General features: G+C 43.6%; 1 protein-coding gene across 1 annotated transcript in view; it reads right to left on the minus strand.

Annotated features, from left to right (window-relative positions):
- The window catches only part of LOC122797804 (SCO-spondin-like), a 4,708,783-nt gene that overhangs the window by 795,276 nt on the left and 3,889,928 nt on the right, over positions 1-23,579 (minus strand). The window contains exon 88 of the mRNA XM_044066325.1: positions 20,761-20,895. Coding sequence (XP_043922260.1) covers positions 20,761-20,895 — 135 coding nt within the window. The remainder of the gene's footprint in view (positions 1-20,760; positions 20,896-23,579) is intronic.

The raw sequence follows: 23,579 nt of genomic DNA on the forward strand, positions 1-23,579 counted from the left end.
GCTCGTGTAATACACAGCCTGGGACACCGTCCAGTCCCATAGATGCTGTGTTTTTTGCTTTGGAGAGGGCAGCTTTCACCTGTGCATCTGTGATGTCAGGGAGGTTACATTCAGTTGGGATAGGCATTTGCTCCTTTGAGGGGGAAGGGGGGGAGAAGTTAGCACTGAATCTGTCTGCCAGGATGTTGGCTATGTCTGTAGGTTCAGTATATTTTGTACCATTATGCAACAATTCAGAGCATATCTGGGAGTTTCCACCCATATTCCTGACATAACTAATGAAGGCCTTGTGATTATCTTTAGTGTCTAGGGCAATTTTTCTTTCAAAACTGGCCTTTGATGATTTTATGAGGGATCGTAGTTTCTTGCTAATACTGATCAGAGATGCCTTCCCTTTTTGGGATTTTGCTCTGTCATGTAGTAGCTTCCTCCTTCTGTTGTATAGCTTATTTATGGCCGAGGTCCACCAGACAGGTCTCCTGTTTTTGGAGGAGTGAGTCTTGGTTTTATTTGGGATAGCACGATCCATGCATTCCTGCAGGTGCTCATAGAATGCAACTGTAAAGGATTCTGCGAATTGGGCTGTATTATCCTCTGGCCCGGGGGCTTTGAAGGATTCCACCTCAGTCTTGAGAAGTGTGAAGTTAGCTTTTGAGAAATTCTTTACAGTGATTTCCTTGGCTGGGGGTGGGGACAGGATATGGAAGTCCAGGGAAATTAGTTTATGGTCTGATCTTACCAATGAGGGGTTTACCTCTGGTGTGGAACATAGAGTCCCCATGTTGGTAATGACCAGGTCCAATATGTTGTTCCCTCTTGTGGGAGTCGTGACCAGTTGTTCCATCGTGTTAGAGTTTATAAATTCAAGGAACCGTTGGGCGAGGGTGTTTGGGCTTGAGTAGTTTTCCCAGTCAATGTTTGGGTAGTTAAAGTCACCCAATAACATAGTGTTTGCAGAGACCTTCATATTCTCCAGTGTTCTCAGGAATGCCAAGTGGGGTTCCTGTGAAAGGGAGGGTGATCTGTAGCAGGCTACAAACTGAAAGGCAGTTTTGCCCATTGTTAGTTGCACATGGATGGTTTCCGATACTTCGTGCAGTGCCACTAACCTGGAGGTGTAGGTATCTTTGATGAATATAGATACTCCCCCTCCTACTGTGCTTCGGTCCGAGTTTTGAGGCTGAAAAGCATGGTATGAGTTATAACCTGGTAGTGCTGGGGTGCTCTCAGGAGCCTTGAACCAGGTTTCTGTTACTGCACAGACATCGATTTTCTCCATACTGAGGAGAGCCTCGAGTGCATGCATCTTGAGGTTTAGACTTCTGGCATTGAGTAGCATTACCTTTAGTTTTTTTATCCTTGGGTTGTCTATGGAGGTGGGTTTGTCCTTTGAGCTTTGCCTAAAAAAGGGACTATGGGGGTGGCAAGAGCCTTGGCAAGAGCCTAAGGGTGACAGGTGCAAGCCGTCCCTAGCAAAGCAACGTGGCTTGTCGAGCATGTCATCCCAGGCTGACAGACACTGGATCCCCTTTGAATGACACCAATACTTTAGCCAATTGTTGAAACTGATCATTTTGTCTTTATACTGTGGCATCATTCTTGGTGAGGGCAAGATGCTACTCAAGGTCAGGGTCATACCAGCCTGGGCTACATGATCAGAGAGCTCCTCTATGTCTCTTTTCATGTAGTCCAGGGAGGTATGTCTCTTGCACTTCTTCTTCCGAGGGGGCTCCTCTGAGAGATCATGGGAGGCCTCAGAAGAAGGAGGTACATCTCTTGCACTTCTTCTTCCAAGGGGGCTCCTCTGAGAGATCATGGGAGGCCTCAGAAGAAGAGGAAACACCCAATGGGGTGTCCTGGAGCATCGGTTCCCTACGCTTGGGGTCTGGAGGAGGAGCAGAGGTTGGCACAGGCACTACAGGGGACGGAGCTGGTGGGGCTGATAGTGGAGCTGACTCAGTGGCCAGCACACTCCACATGACATCGAAGGCGTCCCTGCCATGATGCAGAGAAAGCTCCAGTTCCCAAGAAATAGGAATCTTTCTCCGCACCGAGGCCGATGTAGGAGCCGAGCTCACCTGCGCCGAAGCTCTGAGAGGGAGAATGGGGTTGGACAAGGGTCCGATGCCACTCGCCCCCCTCAGAGCCGATGAGGGAGCCCCTGCGCCCAGATCCCTCGATGGACAGTACCACCGAGGGAATCGGAGCTGACATCGAAACCGAAGGAGATAGTGTCATCGGAGCCGACGGTTCCACTACTCGAACTCCAATGAACTCCGGCTCCAAATTCATTGGAGTCGGAGAAGGAACATCGAGAGAAGTGGACGGAGCCGATACCTGTTGAGGAGGGCTGGACAACAACTTGGCTAGTGCCTGCGACTTTAGCAACCTACTGACCACTCTCCACATCGTGATCAGACAGCCTAGAGGATCGAGATGAGTGAGAGTATCGGTGACTATGCTCGCTCTGAAGTAAGGGAGACCGAGGAGCCGAATGCACCAATTCAAGTGAGGGGGACCTCAGCCTCTTGTGGCTCTGCGACGGCTCCGAAACCTCTAATCGAGCTGACGGGGAGATTGTCTTGTCAGTGTCAGCCGGAACCGACGTGGAAGGTAAAACCTGAGCTGAAGACGGCTCCAAACTTGAAGCCGATGGCTTAGTGGGTTTAGGGGATTTCACAGGCTGTGAGCTCTTGGCCGGTGAATCCTGGGGTTTTAAAAGACCCCTAAGAATAAGCTTATACTTACGCTCCTGCAGGACTCTTGGACTAAAGGCATGGCAGATAGAACAAGAGTCCTGCAGGTGCACAGCTCCTAAACAATAGACGCAAGAAGTGTGCCCATCTGTCAGAGACATTTTCTGACAGCATGAGTCACACTTCTTGAACCCAGAAACTTTGGATTCCTTCGACATCCTTAAAGTAGAAGGAAAAACAATTATAACAATAACAACCAGAAGCAATATACAGTCTACAAAAAAGAAACTACTATAAAGACTATAGCTAAAGGTTTTTTTTTTTTTTTTTTTTTTTTTTTTTTAAAGATAATAAGAAAGCCTCTAACTTAAACGGCTAGCCTATAAGAGAAAGGTAGAAGGAAAAGCCTCTAACTTAAATGGCTAACCTGACAAGAACAGGTAGGGGGGAGGGGCGGGGGAGAACTCTCTAAGTTAAACGAGTTCTACACGAAAAAGGAGGGATACTACAAGCTAAACAACTAACTATCACAAAACAAGACAATCGTTAACAATAAAATACTAGAAGGGTTGAATTCTAGTGAAGAAAGTTATACAAATAACTTTATACGAGCCTGAGCCAGAAAAACGACACCTCGCAGCTGAAGCAGCAAACGAGATCTGGGTAGCTATATCTAGGCATTATGGGATAAGGGGTAGCCTCAAGCCAGTAAATGGCTCTCGAGCTTTTGAAGATGGCCGAGTCGGAGCCGAGGATCGGCTCCAATCCCAACCAGCAAGAACGAAGGCGAGATAGACAACTTAACATGCATGGTTCACCCTGGGCCCTGGGTAGACACATCCCTGGACCCACCTGATTCCTACAACCCAGAAGTCTCATGCCATAGACTATGCTAGGACTATGGCAGACTACACCTACCACCAACACAATCCTCCCCCCCCCATACAGGATAGGCATGCCCATCCATCCCAGACAGTGCCTCAGATGCCTGAGATGCTAATCAAACCTAGGTTATTTTGGCCATAGACATGGCTTTATTCCTGTATGCAATGGTTCTGGCGTAACAATTCCCCAGAGTTAAACTCCCTGATAACTGCTGCTCACAAATCACTGTCATTGGACTTTTTCTTTGTGATAGGGAGTGATTTAGTTTGTTTTGGTTTTCTCTTAACCTTCATGGTTGCATGACTCTGGAGTCAGTATATACAAGTAAGGGTGATGTGAGAGTGAAGCCAGCCACATAGGAGGTGCCCCAACAAATAAACAAGTTTGGATGTAGCTTCACAAAGGTGAAGCTTGTTCACTGTATTTCATTCAATTGAAGGCAACCTTAACAAAATGTAATGAAACCTAGCTAGTCACTGTTCTGCCAGCCTCAATCCAGATAAACAGTCCTTGGTACTTTATCATCCATGCTAAAATGAAAATGCAACAGATTTACTTCTGCAGTCTTGATTTCATGACAAAGAGATTATAGTGTTGCATTCTTCCCAATAATTACTCTAGCATGAGAATTCATATATGTTTTCTCCTACATAGACTAAATGCATCCAGCTCATCAAAATTCAAACTGCTACTAAAAAAACATCTATCAGACAATTGGCTCTGCTCCTGTACTATGCCAGTCTAAGCACATATAAAACCATTTTTCTCACTGCCATCGTATTCCCTTCTCTCTCTTACTTCCATTTACACTTTATTGTCTTTTAAAATTGTCAGCTAATGTCTTTCAAATAATTTAATATCCTTCTATTTTTGTTATATATTTGTGAATTCATTTTGAATAGCATTTTTTATACTTGTACTGCAATCAGCTACCACTTATTCTCTGATATGCTCTGTTGTGTGCATCTCTAAAAGAAACATATATAATTACATCATGGTACTTTTTACTTTTTTCACTGTAAATTGCCTTAATGTAATGGAGCTTTTCTCCCCAGACCTCCGCTGAAAATGGGCTGTTAGCCCAGTCGGACATTCCCGGTAAACAAATGTAAAATAAAAATAAAATAAATCTCTTGAGCACCACTGCAGTACTAGTACATAAATCCAGGGATCTCCAGAGTACTACTATAGTTTCATAGTTTCATAGAATAGTACTAGACTATCTGCCCTGGGGCATTTGTAAGCCTAGCCATAGTGATGTGGCTTTTGCCACCCCATGAAATGGTACAAAAATGTACAGAATAAATCTAGAATACTGTACCTCTGTCTAGTAGTGACACAGTGAAGGTCCCCTTATATAATAGAATTAGTTTACTGTGCCCCTGTCTAGCAGTGACACAGATGTGACCCCTGGGGTAAACTTACGATCTCCCATCCACTCATCAAGATTTCTCTTGAAGAGAGTCAGTGAGGGGCTCTGCCTAATACGAACTGGGATCCTGTTCCAAAGCATGGGAAGCCTCTGGGTTATGAATCTATCCCTCCAGCATGTCCTATTCATACTTGTGCCGAGGTTTAAGTCTTTAGCTCTCGTGGTCCTGATGGATTTGGATTTTTTGAGGTGGAGCATGTCCATCAGATCCTGATTGGACATGGCCTTGTACGTCAGGCAGAGATCACTTCTGAGCAGGCGGTATGCTACTGAATAGAGCTGAAGTTTCTTTAGTCTGGCAGAATAAGACATATGTTGGAGACCCTTGATCCTTTTGGTGAGGTACTTTTGTGGTCTCTCCAGCTGTTGCAAGTGCCGTGTGAGGTACATACCAAATGGGGCATTGTACTCAATCATGGGTCTGATGAGGGAGGAATATAGGGGTACAATGACATCCTTGGATCTGGATGTGAATCCCTTCATGATGAGGTGTGCAAGGTAGAATGTTTTTCTAACCACTTTGGCAACGTGGGTGTCAAATGAGAGGTCGCTGTCTACTTGGGTCCCTAGGTCTCTGATTACTTTTTCCGTACTCAGTGGGTTGCTGTCTATGTGATAATTTGTGGGTACTTTGTTTTTTCCAAAAGGGATGACTATACATTTTTGGCATTTAGTTTAAGGCCGTGACTACGGCACCAGTTGTCCGTTTCAGTGAGGCCTTTTGTAGGATGTGTGTGTCTGCTGGTGTATCGACTATGGCCTAGTTTGCAGTCATCTGCGAACTTTGTCAGCCACAGCCCTCCCATGTTTGCTTTAACATCTGAGAAGTAAATGCCGAACAAGAGGGGTCCCAGGACAGATCCCTGTGGGACACCACTTGTGACTGGCTTTGAGTCTGACATTGCTCCAGCGATTTTAACTTTATGGGTTCTGTCCTTTAGCCAGTTTGCAACCCATCTAGTGACATAAGGGTTTACTTTTAAGCTGTTTAGCTTATCTATGATGCCTGAGTGGGGTATTGTGTCGAAGGCCTTAGCCAAGTCCAGGTATGCTGTATGGACTGCTTTGCCCTCATCAATGGCTCTAGTGACTGTTTCAAAAAAGTCAACCAGGTTTAAAAGGCAGGATCTGCCCTTTACAAAGCCGAACTGGGTGGGGTCAAGTGTCTGTAGGTCCCCTATGTCTCTGTTTATGAGTTCCATAATGATTCATTCCATAGCTGTGCAGACCAGGCTAGTTAAGCTTATGGGGCGGTAGTTTCCAGGGTCTGTAGAGGCACCCACCTTGTGGAGTGGGACCACTGTTGCTGTACGCCAGTGTTCAGGTACATATCCCAAAGTAAGGCTAAGGTTAAATAGCATTTTTATGTGTGGGTTTAGCTCCTCTTGGAGTTCACGTAACACGCACCCCGGGATACCGTCAGGTCCCATTGATGCTGTGTTTTTTGCTTTGTTTAGAGCGGTTCTCACTTGGACATCTGATGACAGGGAGATTACATTCAGCTGGGATAAGTATTTCTTCTTTTGGGGGTGAAGGAGGGGAGAAATTTGCACTGAACCTGTCAGCCAGAATGTTAGCAATATCTGTGGGTTCAGTGTATTTTTTGTTGTTGTGAACCAACTCTGAGCATATCTGAGGGTTTCCGCCCAGGTTTCTAACATAGCTGAAGAAGGCTTTGTGGTTATCTTTAGTGTCCTTAGCGATTTTTATCTCAAAGTTTGCCTTGGATGTTTTTATGAGAGAATGTAGTTTTCTGTTAATGTTGATCAGAGATGTCTTCCCTTCATGGGATTTTGCTCTGACGTACAGTAGCTTCCTTCTTTTGTTATACAATTTGTTTATGGCTGAGGTCCACCAGACAGGACACTTACATTTGGTGGAGAGGGACTTGGATTTGTTTGGGATTGCATGATCCATGCATTCTTGCAGATGTCCATAGAAAGCATTTGTGAAGGATTCGGCATTGTGGGATGTGGTATCCACTGGCACAGTGGGCTTAAAGGATACCATCTCAGTCTTAAGAAGAGTGAAGTCTGCTTTTGAGAAGTTTTTCACTGTGGTCTTTTGTGCTGGGGGTGGAGGTGGGATATGTATATCCAGGGTGATTAGTTTGTGGTCAGATCTCACTAGTGAGGGGTATACTTCCGGTGTGGAGCATTTTGTCCCCATGTTTGTGATGATCAGGTCTAGTATATTATCTCCCTAGTGGGAGAGGTGACTAGTTGTTCCAGTGCATTTGAATTTATGAATTCCAGGAACCTTTGGGCTAGGGTATTAGGGCTAGAATAATGTACCCAATCTATGTTTGGGTAGTTGAAGTCTCCCAGTATGATGGTATTTTGTGATACATTCATATCCTCCAATGTCTTCAGGAAGGCTGAGTGGGGTTCTTGAGATTGGGAGGGTGGTCTGTAACATGCTACCAGTTGTATAGCAGTTTTGCCTATGGTTAGTTGCACCTGTATGGTCTCTGATGCTTCATGTGTTGCTACTAACCTGGAGGTGTGGGTGCCCTTTATGAATATGGGCACTCCCCCTCCCTTTGTGGTTCGGCCCGGGTTTTGGTGCCGAAAAGCATGATACGAGGTATAGCCTGGTAGCACTGGGGTGCTCTCAGGAGCCTTGAACCAGGTTTCAGTTACTGCACAGATGTCGATGTTCTCCATGCTGAGGAGTGCATCAAGTGCCTGCATCTTGAGATTTAGACTTCTGGCGTTGAGCAGCATTACCCTTAGTTTTTTTCCATTTTTGTTTTCTAAGGAGGTGGGTTTGTCTTTTGAGCCTTGCCTAAAAAAGGCACTATGGGGGTGGCAAGAGCCTTAGCCAATATCCGGAAGCCCAGTGGTGACAGGTGTAAGCCATCCCTTGCGAAGCAGCGTGGCTTGTCCAACATATCATCCCAGGCAGACAGACATTGGATCCCCTTAGAATGACACCAGTACTTGAGCCAATTGTTAAAGCTGATCATCTTATCTTTGTATTGTGTTATCATTCTTGAAGCCACGTACAGACCTTTTGGTCACCTCATGAAAAAGTACTTGTACAAAAACTCAGGAATCTCCAGAGTATCACTGCAATATTTGTATGCAAACTCAGGGATTTCTAGAGTACCACTGCAGTACTTGTTCACAAACTCAGGGATCTCCAGAGTATCACTGCAGTACCAGTACACAAACTTAGGGATCTTCAGAGTACCACTGTAGTACTTGTACCCAAACTCAGGGATTTCAAGAGTACCACTGTAGTACTTGTACCCAAACTCAGTGATCTCCAGTCTGCTGTCATCTTTGTCCACCTCATTAATTCCAGTTCTCACAATACTACTAAAGCAGACTGCAAGAGAACCAAACTGATAAGTGATTCCCATTTGTGTCCTCCACAGCATTAACATGGATTCTCCTCTTTAGCAAAGAGTTACCTCTTCTCTTTAGAATCTTCTGGAAAAAATATTTCATAGCGCTGACACTCTCCCTCTTACCAAACCTAAGCCTGTATACGTGGCACAGACCTTTAATTCTGTTGACCATATACATATACTCTACAAACTTAGGCATGCTTGCCATATGAAGGTGTCTGTTATGGTTCAATAGTTACCTTGGCTTATATCTTCTATACACAGGTTAAGGGACTACCTGTCATCTCAATATGGATTTTTTCATGAGGTGACCAAAAGGTCTGTACCTGGCTTTTAACAGATTCCTCTTTATAAACAATTTGAGAAGTATCTGACCTGTTATACATTCAGTATGCTCACAATCTGTTTCTTTTTCGGGCTTCTTCCTCCTTAGCCAAACTAAGCAGCTCAACAAGCTATGATTTTTATATAATATAATATAAAAAAATATATTTCAGCTGTCACCAGCAGCACATAAAACAAGTTAAACAAACAAAAAAAAAACGTGTTGACAAGCATCAGAGTACTTTAATAAATAAAACAGGTAAGTGCTTTTGTAGAAATAATTCCCCTTCTTCCGATCATAAACCAGAGTTAAATATGCAATCAATTTAAATAAATCTAATATCCAATCGCATTAAATTTCCAAATCACATGACAATAAAAATTGAAATAACATGATACAATAAAATCACATTCTAGGCTTCCTACCTTTTAACTTAGGTTACAAAGAAACGTTATCTTTCAGCCACCCCCCCCTTTATCAGCTTGTAAATTTAGTATCCAAAACAGTTCTTTATTTTCTGTAGCATTTCTAATATCCTGTAGACGACCATTTTATTTAACGAGTTCTATCACCCTAAATTTAAAATTAAGATCAACTGAGGTATCTAATACATGTTTAGCTAGTGAGTTAGTGGGATTTGTTTGTCTAATGTCCCTGTCATGTTCCCTCATCCTTTCCATTAAGGTTCAATTAGTTTTGCCCACACATAATTTTTTACATACAGAACACTGGGCTATATACTCTAAATGTTTAGATCTACAGGTCGCTCTTATATCAAACATATAAGATCTCTGTGTAATAGGATGTAGGAAGATGTTACTATCAATCAAGAAACAAAAATTACAACTGCCACAAGGCCTAGTACATGCCACTGGTGTTCCAACAATTTCACAGTGTCCCTTATTCTTACAACATATGATTCTTTTTAAGGAATGCTTATTCCTATAACAAAAGGATGGTGTCTGTCCGATTACCCTATTAACTTCTTGGTCAGTCTGCAAAATATGCCAATTCTTATTAATTACATCACAGACTGATCTGATGTTACTCAAATACGTCAGGCAAAACTTAGGTGTTCATGTCTTAAATTCACTCCTGTTATGTTGTACATTATCATCAGTACATCTAGGAAAAATACAGAGTGTCTCTAGCTCCCTTACCATGCTAAGTTGGTCCTCTAACTGTTTGGCACTATAACCCCTTTCCATTAATTTTCTACGCATCATACTGATATCACTAGTAAAAGTATGTTCATTATTATTAATATGTGAGAGCCTCATCACCTGTCCCTTAATTATATTTCTATAAATGTGTGGTGGGTAAACTACTCTGATGTAAAATATGATTAGTATGACATCTCTTCCTGAATCTGGTAGTATTGATCTTATTTAGTCTATCCTTGCTAAGATGTATGTCCAAAAAATCTATCTCACTAACAGATACATTCAAAGAAAATTTAAAAATGTTGTGGTAGTATGCAAATAATCTATAAATACTTGGAAATGATTGAAGTTGCCTTTCCACAATGTAAATACATCATCCACAAACCTGTGATAGAACTTAATGAAAGGGGTATATATACTGTCATTTAGTACATTGATATTTTCGCACTGCACTAAAACAGCATTAGCATAGCTGTTGGCGCAGGGGGTGCCAGTAGCTACACCAGATTTTTGACTATAGTATTTATTACAATACATAAACACATTGTTATCTAAAAGGGTTTCTACAAGCAAACATAGCAAACCTATCTGATTTATGCTATATGTATTATCTCTTATTAAAAACTCTTTCATAAAATCTAACCCTTTATTGTTAGGGATAACGGTAAATAAAGAGTTAATTTCTAGTGTAACAAAATAAGAAGTTATGTACCTACCATAACGTTCCATGTTAGTTGTCTTCTTCTCGCCTTCTTTCTTGCTGGATGGGTTCGGAGCTGATCCTCGGCTCCGACTCGGCCAAAACTAAAGCTCGAGAGCTAATTCCACCGGCTCGAGGCTCCCCTATATCCCACAATGCTAGGCAGTAACTACTCAGATCTCATTTGATAGCTATACCAAGCAATCCTAGTCTCCATTGAATGGAGTAGGGAAACCCACCTCAAAACAATCTGCGTAAAGGAAAGGCAGACCTCAGTAAGGATAGAAGAGGTGGAAGAACGTGCGGGAATGATAACTTTCAGAAGAAAAACACAAAATGAATTCCAGTCGGTCTGTCCAGGCTTGGGGGAAGGAGGGTGGGACGCAAGAAAGAAGGCGAGAAGAAGACAACTAACATGGAACGTTATGGTAGGTACATAACTTCTTAATGTTAAGTTGTCAATCTCGCCTTCATTCTTGCTGGATGGGATCGCGTCCCTAGCACCTTATCCCGGGTGGCCTATCGGAACAGACTCTTGAGAACAGTGGAACCAAAATTGGCACAGCTTCTGGAAACCATGTCCAATTTGTAATGTGAAATGAATGTATGAGGAGAAGCCCAGGTGGCTGCTGCACAAATTGAATCTATCGGCAGCCTATCCTGAAAAGCTACGGATGTAGCTAATGCCCTAGTTGAATGAGCTCTAGGTCTTGAGGGTAGTTTTTGACGTCTGATCTCACAGATAAAGGTAATTGTAGAGGTGAGCCATCCAGAGAGGGATACTTTAGTAACTGGAAGGCCCAATTTGCCTTCCGCATATGACAGAAACAATTGATCAGATTTCCTGAATTGTTTAGTCCTGTCTAAGTAATATCTAAGTTGGCGATGAACATCCAAAAAATGTAGCTTTTGTTCCGACCTGTTTGAATAGTTAGGGAAAAAGACGGGAAGATCAATAATTTGGTTTAGGTTTATTTGAGAAGAAATTTTAGGCAAAAAGGATGGATTAGTACGGAGGGATACCCTGTCTTTGTGAAAAACTAAGTAAGGAGGACGACTGCACAGAGCATGGAGTTCGGATACCCTTCTCGCTGAAGTTATAGCTACCAGAAAAAGTGTCTTCCAAGAAAGCAACTTCAGAGAACATGAAGCCGCTGGCTCGAAGGGGGGAAGAATTAAAGATGCCAGAACCAGGTTCAAATCCCATTGAGGCGGGGGAACTTTGATTGGAGGTTTGAGAAGAAATACACCCCTTAAAAAGGCTTTACAGAGTTTGTGAGCCATGATGCTAGACTCTGAAACACCAACATGAAAATTTGATATGGCAGCCAATTGAACTCTAATGGTTGATGCAGAAGATCCTAAATGAAAGAGTTCTGCTAGAAAGTCTAAAATAGACTGGATAGGTGCAGTAAAGGGATCTATGTTTTTTGATGTTGCCCAAAGGGAAAAGTGTTTCCATTTGCTACTATAAATCTTCCGGGTAGAAGATTTATGAGAGGCTATCAAGATATCTCGGACCAAGTGAGATATTGAGGGAAGCCTGGCTAAGGTAGGAATCGGAGAAACCATGCTGTGAGGTTTAGAGAAGGCAGAGATTGGTGCAGCTGACCCGATTGGTGGGTTATCAGATCTGGTACTGGGTCCAGATGCCAAGGCTGCTCCAAAAGGTAACGATGAAGAAAGGGAAACCATATCTGTCGAGGCCAGTAAGGGGCAATGAGGATCATTGTCACTCTCAAGGCGATGGCTTTCTGAATTAGTTGAGATATCAGTGGAAAGGGGGGAAAGGCATATAGAAGTCTCCGGGGCCAATCGTGGACTAGAGCGTCTCTGGTGGGATGGCCTGGTAACGGGAAGAGAGTGAAGAAGTTGTGACACTTGCTGTTTTGGGGAGTAGCAAAAAGATCGCAGCAAGGCTGGCCCCATCTTAGGAATACTTCTTCTAGAACTGATTTCTTTAGAGACCACTCGTGGGGCATGAGAATTGCTCTGCTCAATTTGTCTGCAATAACGTTGGATTTCCCGGGAATGTGCGTTGCTATCAGAAAACGCTGAGAAGAGATCGCCCATTGCCAAAGTCTGAGTGCCTCTTGACATAAAGGGTATGATCTGGTTCTGCCTTGTTTGTTGATGTACCACACTACGGACATGTTGTCCGTTTGAATTGCAATAGTCCCAGTGGGAAGAGAGTCGTGAAGGGCTTGCAACGCTAGAAGCACTGCTCTCATCTCTAAGACGTTTATGTGCAAGTGGCACTCGAAAGGTTGCCACGTGCCCTGGACTGTCCTGCCCTGATAATGCCCCCCCACACCCGATCAGGGAGGCGTCTGTTGTCACCGTGGCGACTGGGGGGGGGGAGAGTGAAGGGTCTTCCTCGGAGAAGTTGAGGTGATGTGATCCACCAAGACAGTTGATTCTTGCATGCTTGAGTTATCAATATGGTATGGGACATCGGGAGCTGTTGAAAGGACCATTGAGTAAACAGCATCCATTGGAGGATCCTCATGTGAAAGCGAGCTAAGGGGAGAAGGGGAATAGCTGCTGCCATGAGTCCTAGTACCTTCAAAACCAGTCTGGCTTTGACTTTGTTGCAGTGTAAGAGAAGGGAAACTTGGTTCCGAATGTCTGACACCCTCTGCTCTGTGAGTCTGGCTGAAAGATTGAGTGTGTCTAAGGTGGCGCCTATAAAGATAATAGATTGACAAGGCGACAAAGCAGATTTTTCGAAATTTATCGAAATGCCTAGAGCTTGGCAAGATTGGATGGTGAAGTCCCTGGATAGAAGAAGCTGATGTCTGGTGGTGGCGGTAAGGAGCCAGTCATCCAAATATGGAAACACCTGGAATCTTTGACGTCTCAAGTGAGCCGCGACCACTGCCATGCATTTGGTGAACACACGGGGGGCTGTAGTGAGACCAAAGGGCAGGGCCCTGAACTGGTAGTGACTGGCTCCCAGCTTGAAGCGGAGATATCTCCTGGAGCGTCTGTTCATTTTGATGTGGTAGTACGCGTCCTGAAGATCTATCGAGCACATCCAATTGTCCTGACCCAAGAAGGGTAGAATGGACTGTAGCGTGACCATCCGGAATTTTGTTTTCCTGACAATCTTGTTTAAGTAGCTGAGATCCAGTATGGGTCTCCAGTCCCCTGTTTTCTTTGGTACCAAAAAGAATTTGGAGTAGATTCCGGATCCTTGCTGGTCTGCCGGGACTGATTGGATAGCTCTTTCATAGCAGCTTTGAAATTTCTAATGCTGCTTGTTCCCTTAGACCGGGTGGAACATCTGGAAGGGATCTTTTGGGTTGGGTTGGGATGTGAATAAAGGGAATTTTGTAACCCTCGGATATGATCGACTGTACCCATTTGTCTTGAGTAAGGGAAAGCCAGGCTTTTGGGTACAGTGATAACCTTCCCCCGACTGCCTCTGAAGGTGGACAGCCGGGCAGCCCCTCAGGGGTGCTGAAAGGGTTTGTCAGAGAACATTTCTCTGCTACCCTGGTTTTGCGGACCTCCTCTGCCTCTAGGGCGGCGTCTATTATTATTCCCCCCTCTGCCTCTAGAGGGGAATCGGCCTTGTGCGTCAGATGAGACTCCCTGGGATTGTTTATGAACCACATCTTTCCTCCCCTTTGACCTTTGGGATAGGGTCTAGAAGGGGTAGAAAAACGGACTCCTACGGCAGAGAGAGTCTTACCTTCTACCTCGTACCTGGTCAATGTATCCTTCACCTGTGAACCAAACAAGGATGATCCATCAAAGGGAGAATTGGTGAAGGACGCCTTGAAAGGGTCCGCAAAGTTGCATAGCCGCATCCAGGTGTGACGTCGTAAGGCAACACCTGTGCCTGCGGCTCTACTCGCCCCATCTGCTGCATATGAGACCAGCCGCATGGAGGAGTTAACGATGGAATTTAGGGTTGCCAACTGGGAGTTCATTGTGTCTTTGAACCCCTCAGCTGTAGGATCCTTTATCAGTTCACCCATATCCTTGAGTAAATCTCTCTGGAGACGAGTGAAGTGGCATAAGTAGTTCAGCAACCGCATTGAAAAGGTCGCTGATGAGAACATCCACTTGCCGTACCTGTCCATTGTCCTAGATTCCTTATTAGGAGGATGGACAGGAACCGAAGGATCAGCTAACTCCTTCTTTGTGGCCGCAGCCACCACCATGGCATCAACAGGGACACCTTTGGATAAAAAATCTTTGTCTCTGGGGGCAGTAATAAATTTGGATGGTCTCCTCGGGGTGGGTTCCACTGAGTCAGGAGCCGTCCAAGCCTTCCTTGCCACCACTTCCATAAGGGGGTCAAAGGGAGGGGACACCCAGGAGGTAGAAGGGCGAGAGCCAAACGCCTCAAGATACACTGACTCATCCTCCGAAGGGTTAAGGGCTGGCCAGTTCCCCCTCTGTTTCAGGATCTCAAAGGAGACATCCTCAGAGGGGGATCGAGGGGAACCTCCAGATTCCTCTAAGTCAGTGTCAGAAGTGATAGACTCAGGGGAGTCAATGTGCTTCCTCTTGCACTGCCTCTTCCGTGGGGGATCTCCTGCAGGGTCAGGAGAGGCCTCGGAAGAGGAGGAAATTCCCAATGGGGAAACTTGAGGAGTTGGCTCTCTGCGGTCTGAGACAAGGGGGTGAGTAGAAATCACCGCAAGCACTGTAGATGGAGGGGCTGAAGGAGCTGACTGTGGGGCAGAACCTGGTTCTAGCACACTCCGCATGACCTCGAAGGCACCCCTGTCAGGCAAGGCCCGAGGACCCCGCTCCGAAGAGACAAGGACCTCCCCCCGGCACAGACAGAGACGGCTCCGAAGCCGATGTCGGAGCCAAACTCACTGCTTGAAGCCCGAGAGGGAGGCGGGTCGGACAAGGGTCCGATGCCACTCGCCCCTCGGAGCCGATGAGGAAGCTCAGCGCCGAGATCCCTCCAAGGAGGAGATCGGAGGCAGCGAGCCGAAATGGAAGGTATCGGATCCGACGCACTGACAGTCATGGCTCCGACAAGCCTTGGCTCCGAACTCAAAGGAGTCGGAGGAGGAATATATTGGGGAACGGAAATAGCCACTGACTGGTGAGTCGGGCTATGCAGCATTTGGGCCAGTGCCTCGGACTTGAGAAGTCTACTCACTACCCTTTGCAAGTCATGTTCGGATAATCTGGAAGACCGTGAGGAATGAGTTTTGTGACTTTGTTCGAAGAAGAGGGATCCTGGCGCCGAATGCATGGATCCGATAGAGGGGGATCTGGACCTCTTTCTCGACTGTGGCTCCGATAAAGGTATCGGAGCCGACGAAGTTTTATCAGCCTCAGCTCCAGCCGGAGCCGAGGTAACAGTATGAGGCTTAGAAACATCGGCTCCAGCCGGAGCCGATGTCGAAGCCGACTTAGTCTTCTCAGCAGTCGACTCTGGAACAGGAGCTGACTGTTTGGAAGTTTTTGAAGGCTTCCCCGACACAGACTGAGTCGGGGGGCCTTCAGGCTTTAATAAGCCCCGCAAGATAAGCTTATTCTTGCGTTCCTGCAGGACTCTAGGGCTAAACCCATGACAAAAAGCACAAGAGTCCTGCAGGTGCAAAGGCCCCAGGCAATACACACAAGAAGTGTGACCGTCTGTCAGAGACATTTTCTGACAGCACGAGTCACACTTCTTGAAGCCTGAGACCTTGTCTTTCGACATAGTAAAAAAGAGAGCCTGACACACACAAACACACTACAGACACTCTCTTTACAACACTATTAAAATAAATTATTAAGGCTAAAGCCACAAACACACACACACAAGCCCTTACAAAAAACCTAATTTAGTCAGTAAAGGACTAGGGGAAGGGCCAAGGCCTAAAATAAGGGAAAAATGGAAAAGGGGGCTCGACAAACAGGGGTCGATTTATCTAAATTTTTAATTTAAACTAAAAAGTTATGGTATCAAAATTAAAAAAGGGGTTTTAAGAAGTACCTAAAGGTAAAAGTGTAACTAACCTGCCTGAACCGGTAGAAAACGCACCTCGTCAGCTATAGCGGCAAACGAGATCTGAGTAGTTACCGCCTAGCATTGTGGGATATAGGGGAGCCTCGAGCTGGTGGAATTAGCTCTCGAGCTTTAGTTTTGGCCGAGTTGGAGCCGAGGATCGGCTCCGAACCCATCCAGCAAGAATGAAGGCGAGATTGACAACTTAACATCAAATAGTTATCGTGTAAAATACTTTGTGCATACACCTCGTGCAAATCCTTTAAAAATTGTTTAGTGTAATTTAAAACTATTATATTTTTGTAAAGCTGTTCAGAGAAGTTTTTCTGCATACAATGACAACACCTTGGTGGCCCATCCCCGCCCAGAAACGATAGCTATGATTTTTACTTATCCATCTGAGTGATTTTGTATGCACTAATCTTTTTGAGTAATCTTTCCAAAAATAAAAGCAATAACTCCTCTGACACCCAGACTAGGCCTAATTCACTTCTACCTTCAAAGGCACCTGTGGATGCTGAAAGTTCAACAACTTGTTTTGAGTCCCTGTAAATCCCTTGGTATTATTTTAGACTGCATCTTCAAATAGAGTATAAACATTAGTGACCCCAGCCTCATCATGCAGATGTGAATGAGCTGTAAGACTATATAATTTTTAGGCACTCAAACAAGTGAGGCAACTAAGATAAGAGTATTTCTGCCCTCACTTGAAAATTGGCTTCCTATTTTAGGTATCTCTTCTCTTACAAATCTCTTTTACACTCTCCAGCCAAAGTCTCATTGCACCATTTAGATTACTACACTATAAGCTTCTGGACTACCTTCACGGGTTACTTCTGAAGGACTATGCTAGTATAGTGCCTAGAATACTGTGGCACATGCTCCTGGGACTCAGTTAATGTCCTCCAAATAAATGCTTTATGGTTTTATCCCTTCCACCTCTTGGATATGGAACCTACTCCACCACTGCGGTTCATAGGTGTGTACTAAGCTAATGGCCCTGGAGCCTTTACAAGCCTAGCCCATAAGATTACCCTAGCATCATGCTGCCCGACCTTAGTTCTCAGTGCCTCTGTCAAGTAGAGCCACTGGAGTGATCCCTGGGGTGAAATTTCTATTTCCCATCCACTAATCAAGATTTCTCTTGAAGAGGGACAGTGAGGTGCTCTGTTTGACATGTGTGGGAAGTCTATTCCATAGCATGGGCAGTCTCTGGGTTATGATGTCCCTCCACCATGTTCTGTTGATTGTGTGTATTGCGGTTTAGATCTCTGGAGTGTGTGGTGCAGAGGGATTGGGATTTCTTTAGATGTAGCATTTCTAACAGAGCTGGGTCAGATATGGCTTTGCAAGTCAAGCAGAGATCGCCTCTAAGTAGGTGATATGAGACAGAGAATAGTTGAAGTTTTTTGAGTCTGTCCATATAGGACAAGTGTTTAAGGCCTAGAATCCTCTTTGTGAGGTACTTTTGTGGCCTCTCAAGTTGATGCAGGTGTCTAGTGAGGTACATGCCAAATGGGGCATTGTACTCGATGATTGGCCTAATGAGGGAAGAGTAAAGGGAGAAAATTACCTCTATCTTCCTGGATGTAAAACCCTTAGTAATGAGATGTGCCACACAGAAGGACTTTCTCACCACAGTGGCAATGTGGTGGCCGAAAGAGAGGTTGCTTCACCCTGTGTTCCCAGATCTCTTATAATGCCTTCTGCGTTCAGTGGAGTACCATCGATGTGGTAATTCATGGGAACCAGGTTTTTCCCAAAGGGGATGACAACATATTTTTTGGCATTGAGCTTAAGGTCATGGTTCTGACACCAGTCGTTGGTCTCGGTGAGGCCTTTCTGTAGGATGTCAACATCACTTGGGGAGTTAATAATAGTTCCCAACTTGCAATCATCTGCGAACTTTGTCAGCCGGAGTCCCTTCGTGTTGGCCTGGACGTCAGAGAAGTAGATACCAAACAGGAGAGGACCCAGGACTGAACCCTGCGGGATTCCACTCGTAACTGGTCGGCAGTATGACTTGGAGTCAGCTACTTTCACACTGTGGGTTCTATCCATCAGCCAGTTTGCAACACACCTAGTGATATAGGGGTTGATGCCTAGCTTACTGAGTTTTTCTATGATTCCTGAGTGGGGAATGGTATCAAAGGCCTTGGCCAGATCAGGGTAGGCTGTGTGAACCACCTTGCCTTCATCCACAGCTCTGGTGACTGACTCAAAGAAGTTGACCAAGTTGAGCAGGCATGATCTACCCTTCACAAAACCAAACTGTGTGGGATACAGGGTTTGGAGATTCCCTATATCCTTGTTTATTAAGTCCATGATGATGTATTCCATAGCTTTGCATATCAGACTTGTTAGGCTAATGGGGCGATAGTTCCCAGGGTCTGTAGTCCCTCCTCCTCTGTGGAGAGGGATGACTGTAGCAGTGCGCCATTTGGAAGGGACAAAGCCTGTGGTGAGGCTGTGATTGAGCAGAGCACACAGGTGAGGTGCCAGTTCACTCTGTAGTTCATGTAGAACACAGCCAGGGATACTATCAGGTCCCATAGAAGCTTTATTCTTGGCCTTGGACAGTGCTGTTTTAACCTGTGCAGCAGTAATACTGGGTGCCTGGCAATCTACTGTTAATGTGATAGGTCCTTGGGGGGGGGGGGGGGGTAAAGTTGTCACTGAATCTGTCGGCCAGTATATTGGCAATATCTGTTGGGCTTGGTATAGGAGGTACCATTGTGCAGTAGCTCAGAGTAAATCTGGGTATTACCATGGAAATTCTTTACATAACTATAGAAGGCCTTGTGGTTGCCTTTACTATCTGCCGCAATTCTGTTTTCATAGCTAGCTTTAGAGGATTTGATGAGGGATCTCAACATTTTGTTGAGGCTGATAAGAGTTTTTCCAGTCTTGGGACTTCACCTTATTCCGCATCAGTTTTCTCCTTCTGTCACCTTATTCTGCATCAGTTTTCTCCTTCTGTTGTAGAGTTTGTTTATGCCAGAGGACCACCAGGTTGGCTTCCTATTTTTGGAGGAGAGTGTCTTGATTCTACTGGGTATGGCGAGATCCATGCATTTGTGTACGTGTTCGTACAGTGCATTGGTGTACGATTTGGCGGTCATGCAACTACTCTCCATTTGCATGGGTGTCATGAAGTTAGCCACCTCTGTTTTAGGAGCCCAAAGTTAGCTTTGGAGAAGTTTTTCATGGTGGTTACCTTTGCAGGGGGGGGTGGGAGGGATGTGGACTTCCAAGGTGATTCGTTTGTGGTCGGATCTAACCAGGGAGAAGCTGAGACTCCTAAAACCTGGAGTGTTTTTTGTCATAAGGTATTCTCCTCTTGTATTCCAGGCCTTTGGTTCTCCTTCCCAGAAAGGTGGTGAGATTGTTGACTTTACTATTTACAAAGTAAGTTTGCTGCCTTCATTTAACACAGGCCCAGTTAAAAATTACACAGAAAGATTGAGTTGAATGCTTCTGCATTTTGGATACCCTTATTTGGTAAGTTGTAATACTTGTTATTTAATGTGCTGAATTTAGTATTTTTATCATTTTGTAAGCCAGGTTTTCAGCTCTGAATATATTATATCCATCTAACATGTTTCAGATATGTGACTGCTGTGCTGTGTCTGTCAAAGATAGGAGGTCATGCGTAAAAAAAAACATTTGGGATCAACAAATCTAATGGGTCAAAAAAATGCACACACATATGCATACACACACACACATATATATATATATATATATATATATATATATATATGTACTTGAACAAAGTATAGGATGTAAATGAAATACCTAACACAATATTTTAACATACCTATATATGCTATGCAATTTTATATTCTAAGCCGTTTGATGGCATCATTTGCTTATGATGTTTATATATGTCAGTATTCTGTTTCAGTCACTGACTGATATTGGCTATGCATAGATTAACCTCCATAACTTAGAGTAATTATATATATATATATATATATATATATATGTATATATATATATATATATATATATATATATATATATAAATATATATATATATATATATATATATATGTGTGTGTGTGTGGATACAGGCTGACATGTAAAGGAGAAACTACAGTTAAGAAAGAAATAGGTTTACATACAGGAAAGCAGAATGGGCATGGCTTCATCTGTGAAATATTTTCTTTTAACTACACTATTAACAGACAGGTTAATATGCACAGAAAGGGGCATTCAGCTTTTTACACTTACCTTTGGGACACTGGCAGCCTGGTTCACACATTTCAATTTCCTTGCAGATGATACCTTGCTGGTAGTTTGAACAATGCCGTGGACACTTGTTGGCACAGTCCACATATACCATGTCAGATGGGCAGCCTTCATCATCTTTGCAAATGAAACAAAAGAGAATCATAAACATTAAGTAATGACAGGATTACTGAAATCTAACTACATGCTTTACTTTATCACTTAACCTGCCATATGCAGTTACAAAAACATTTGATCATATTCAGAATTATGAATCTTGATGATATCTTACGCAGATCTTGAAAAATGCAGATGGCTTGTGTAATCTGGTTACATGATTTTTATTTTCACTTTAAAAAACTGGAAGATTAAAAGTGGGAATCATAAAATCTATAAAACTGCTAATATTCACAAAATGAGATTTTGTCAAATTAAACTTTTAAAGTTGTCAAAATGCATTCCAGCAACTTCTACACAAAATGCTCATCTCCCACACTTGGCACTTTAACACTGAATATGAATGAGATCATTCCAGAATCCACAGAATGCTTCGACCCCATGACATGTTTGTACTGTCATATAACAATTCCTTGTTACTGTAATTACTTTAAGTGGAAATAGGTAACACAGTAACTACTGTATGTCAGAACAGGTAACAAGTGCTGCTGTGATGCTTACATACCTGCAGAGGAGAGGAAGTAGAAAAAAATGAACAAGTGCAATCTGAAAATGCACAATGATGCCGCCTACTGCCTGTGACACTGCATCTTTTTTTCTGAAAAAACTGCACACACTTTCCTCTCTCAGTAGCATTTGCAGTAACTGTTACCCAGATCCCGTGCACTACACAGCATTGTCATTACTGTTGCTCCTTCCTTAGCGTATCCCTTAATTCTGCCTGCTTTATCTAGATTTTACTATACAGATTGTGAGCTAGTTCAGTCTCTGTAACGTCACTGTACTGACATCAAGTAACAGTATAATGCTTTGACTTCCAGTTCGGTTATTTGTGTTGTGGATCTGGGCTCTGCAAGAGACATTCATATACATGCCTTCATTGCACTGGAACTAGATAAGCATCTTACATATTGTTTGTCATACTGTCTCAAATGTGTACAGAACAGCTGAGTAATTATGTGTTATATATAACATTATCCAATGACCGTCTATTAATATTCCAAAAGTAGCATGCTGATTGGTCAGCCCAATCAGCGTGTCCCATTGTAAATCTGTGCATATACCAATGGAAAAAGGTTCAGTTGCCCGGATTTTTTTCCATTAATGTATGCCATAAAAATTTCACTAAAAAAAATAAATACAATTATAAAACCGGTCATTTGAAACCAATGAGAGAGATGGGACAAACAAAAATAAAATAATCAGGTATGTTATGAAAAACTAGAAAAATTTACCTGATTATCCTTTTATTTCCTATGTCCCGTCTCTCCCGCTTTCCCCGTACTTTCAGTGTCCTGGCATCTTTTTTTAATTAAAAAACAAACAAAAAAAAAAAAGCAGTGGAGATCATCCTTTCTCCATGGCTTCCTATACATAGCACCTGCCACACAGCACTGACGTACTGTGTAAGAGTGGGAACAAAACACCCATACACATGCGCAGTACATCACAAAAAACACTGGGATATCCCAGAAAAGAGGAAGAACACCATTGAGCTGTCATACGATGACATTATTTAAGAAAAATAAGTAATTTTTTCTTAAATAATGTCATTGTATAATAACAATAAATGACTCAGTGGTGTGGTATATTGAAGATTTACCCACAATTGTCTTTGTTCAATCACTCAGGCTTTGCCCTCGTGATTAAACTACACCAACCATAGGTAAATCTTCAATATACCACACCCATGTCGTCAGTTATTGCTTAATTCTTTCATACTTTGTGAAGAGAATGGCCTCCCAGCATGCATTCTAATGTCAGTATTCTGCTGTTTAGGTTCTCTTTTGGAGAGGATTTCTTCTGCAGTCACAATATATGTCCTCTTCTATATCTCAGCAACACCATTCATAGATTCAGAAACATAAAACATGAACAACCATAGTCATCAACAAAGTGAAGCACAGACCAGTCCATCTTCTTAAATCTCTAGCCCACATCAAACAGTTATAGTAGTGTAATTCACCAAGTATTCTGCAAAGTTACATATACCATCTGAACAAAATCATATACAGAATAACACAAAAGGTTTGTAACATGTCTGGTGGACCCCAGCCATAAACAAACTATACAATAGAAGGAGGAAGCTACTACATGATAGAGCAAAATCCCAAAAAGGGAAGGCATCTCTGATCAGTATTAGCAAAAAACTACGGGCACTCATAAAATCGTCTAAGGCCAGCTTTGTGAGAAAAATTGCACAGGACACTAAGGATAATCACAAGGCTTTCTTTAGTTATGTTAGGAACCTGGGTGGGAATTCCCAAATATGCTCAGAATTAGTCCAAAATGACAAAAAATACATCGAACCCACAGACATTGCCAACATCCTAGCTGACAGGTTCAGCGCAAACTCCCTTCCCACCAAAAGGGCAAATATCTATCCCAGCAGAGTGCTGCCCCCCTGACATCTCAGATGCACAGGTAAGAGCTGCCCTCTCCAAAGCAAAAAACACAGCATCAATGGGACCAGACGGTGTACCGGGCTGCGTCCTACATGAACTCCAAGAAGAGCTAAACCCAAACATAAAAATAGAAGTTATGTTCTTACCATAACGTTCCATGTTAGTTGTCTTCTTCTCGCCTTCTTCTTGCTGGATGGGTTCGGAGCCGACCTCGGCTCCGACTCGGCCACTCTAAAAGCT

The sequence above is a fragment of the Protopterus annectens genome, chromosome 3.part1, assembly GCF_019279795.1.
Source record: "Protopterus annectens isolate FY-2018-M chromosome 3.part1, PAN1.0, whole genome shotgun sequence".
Taxonomy (NCBI): domain Eukaryota; kingdom Metazoa; phylum Chordata; order Ceratodontiformes; family Protopteridae; genus Protopterus; species Protopterus annectens.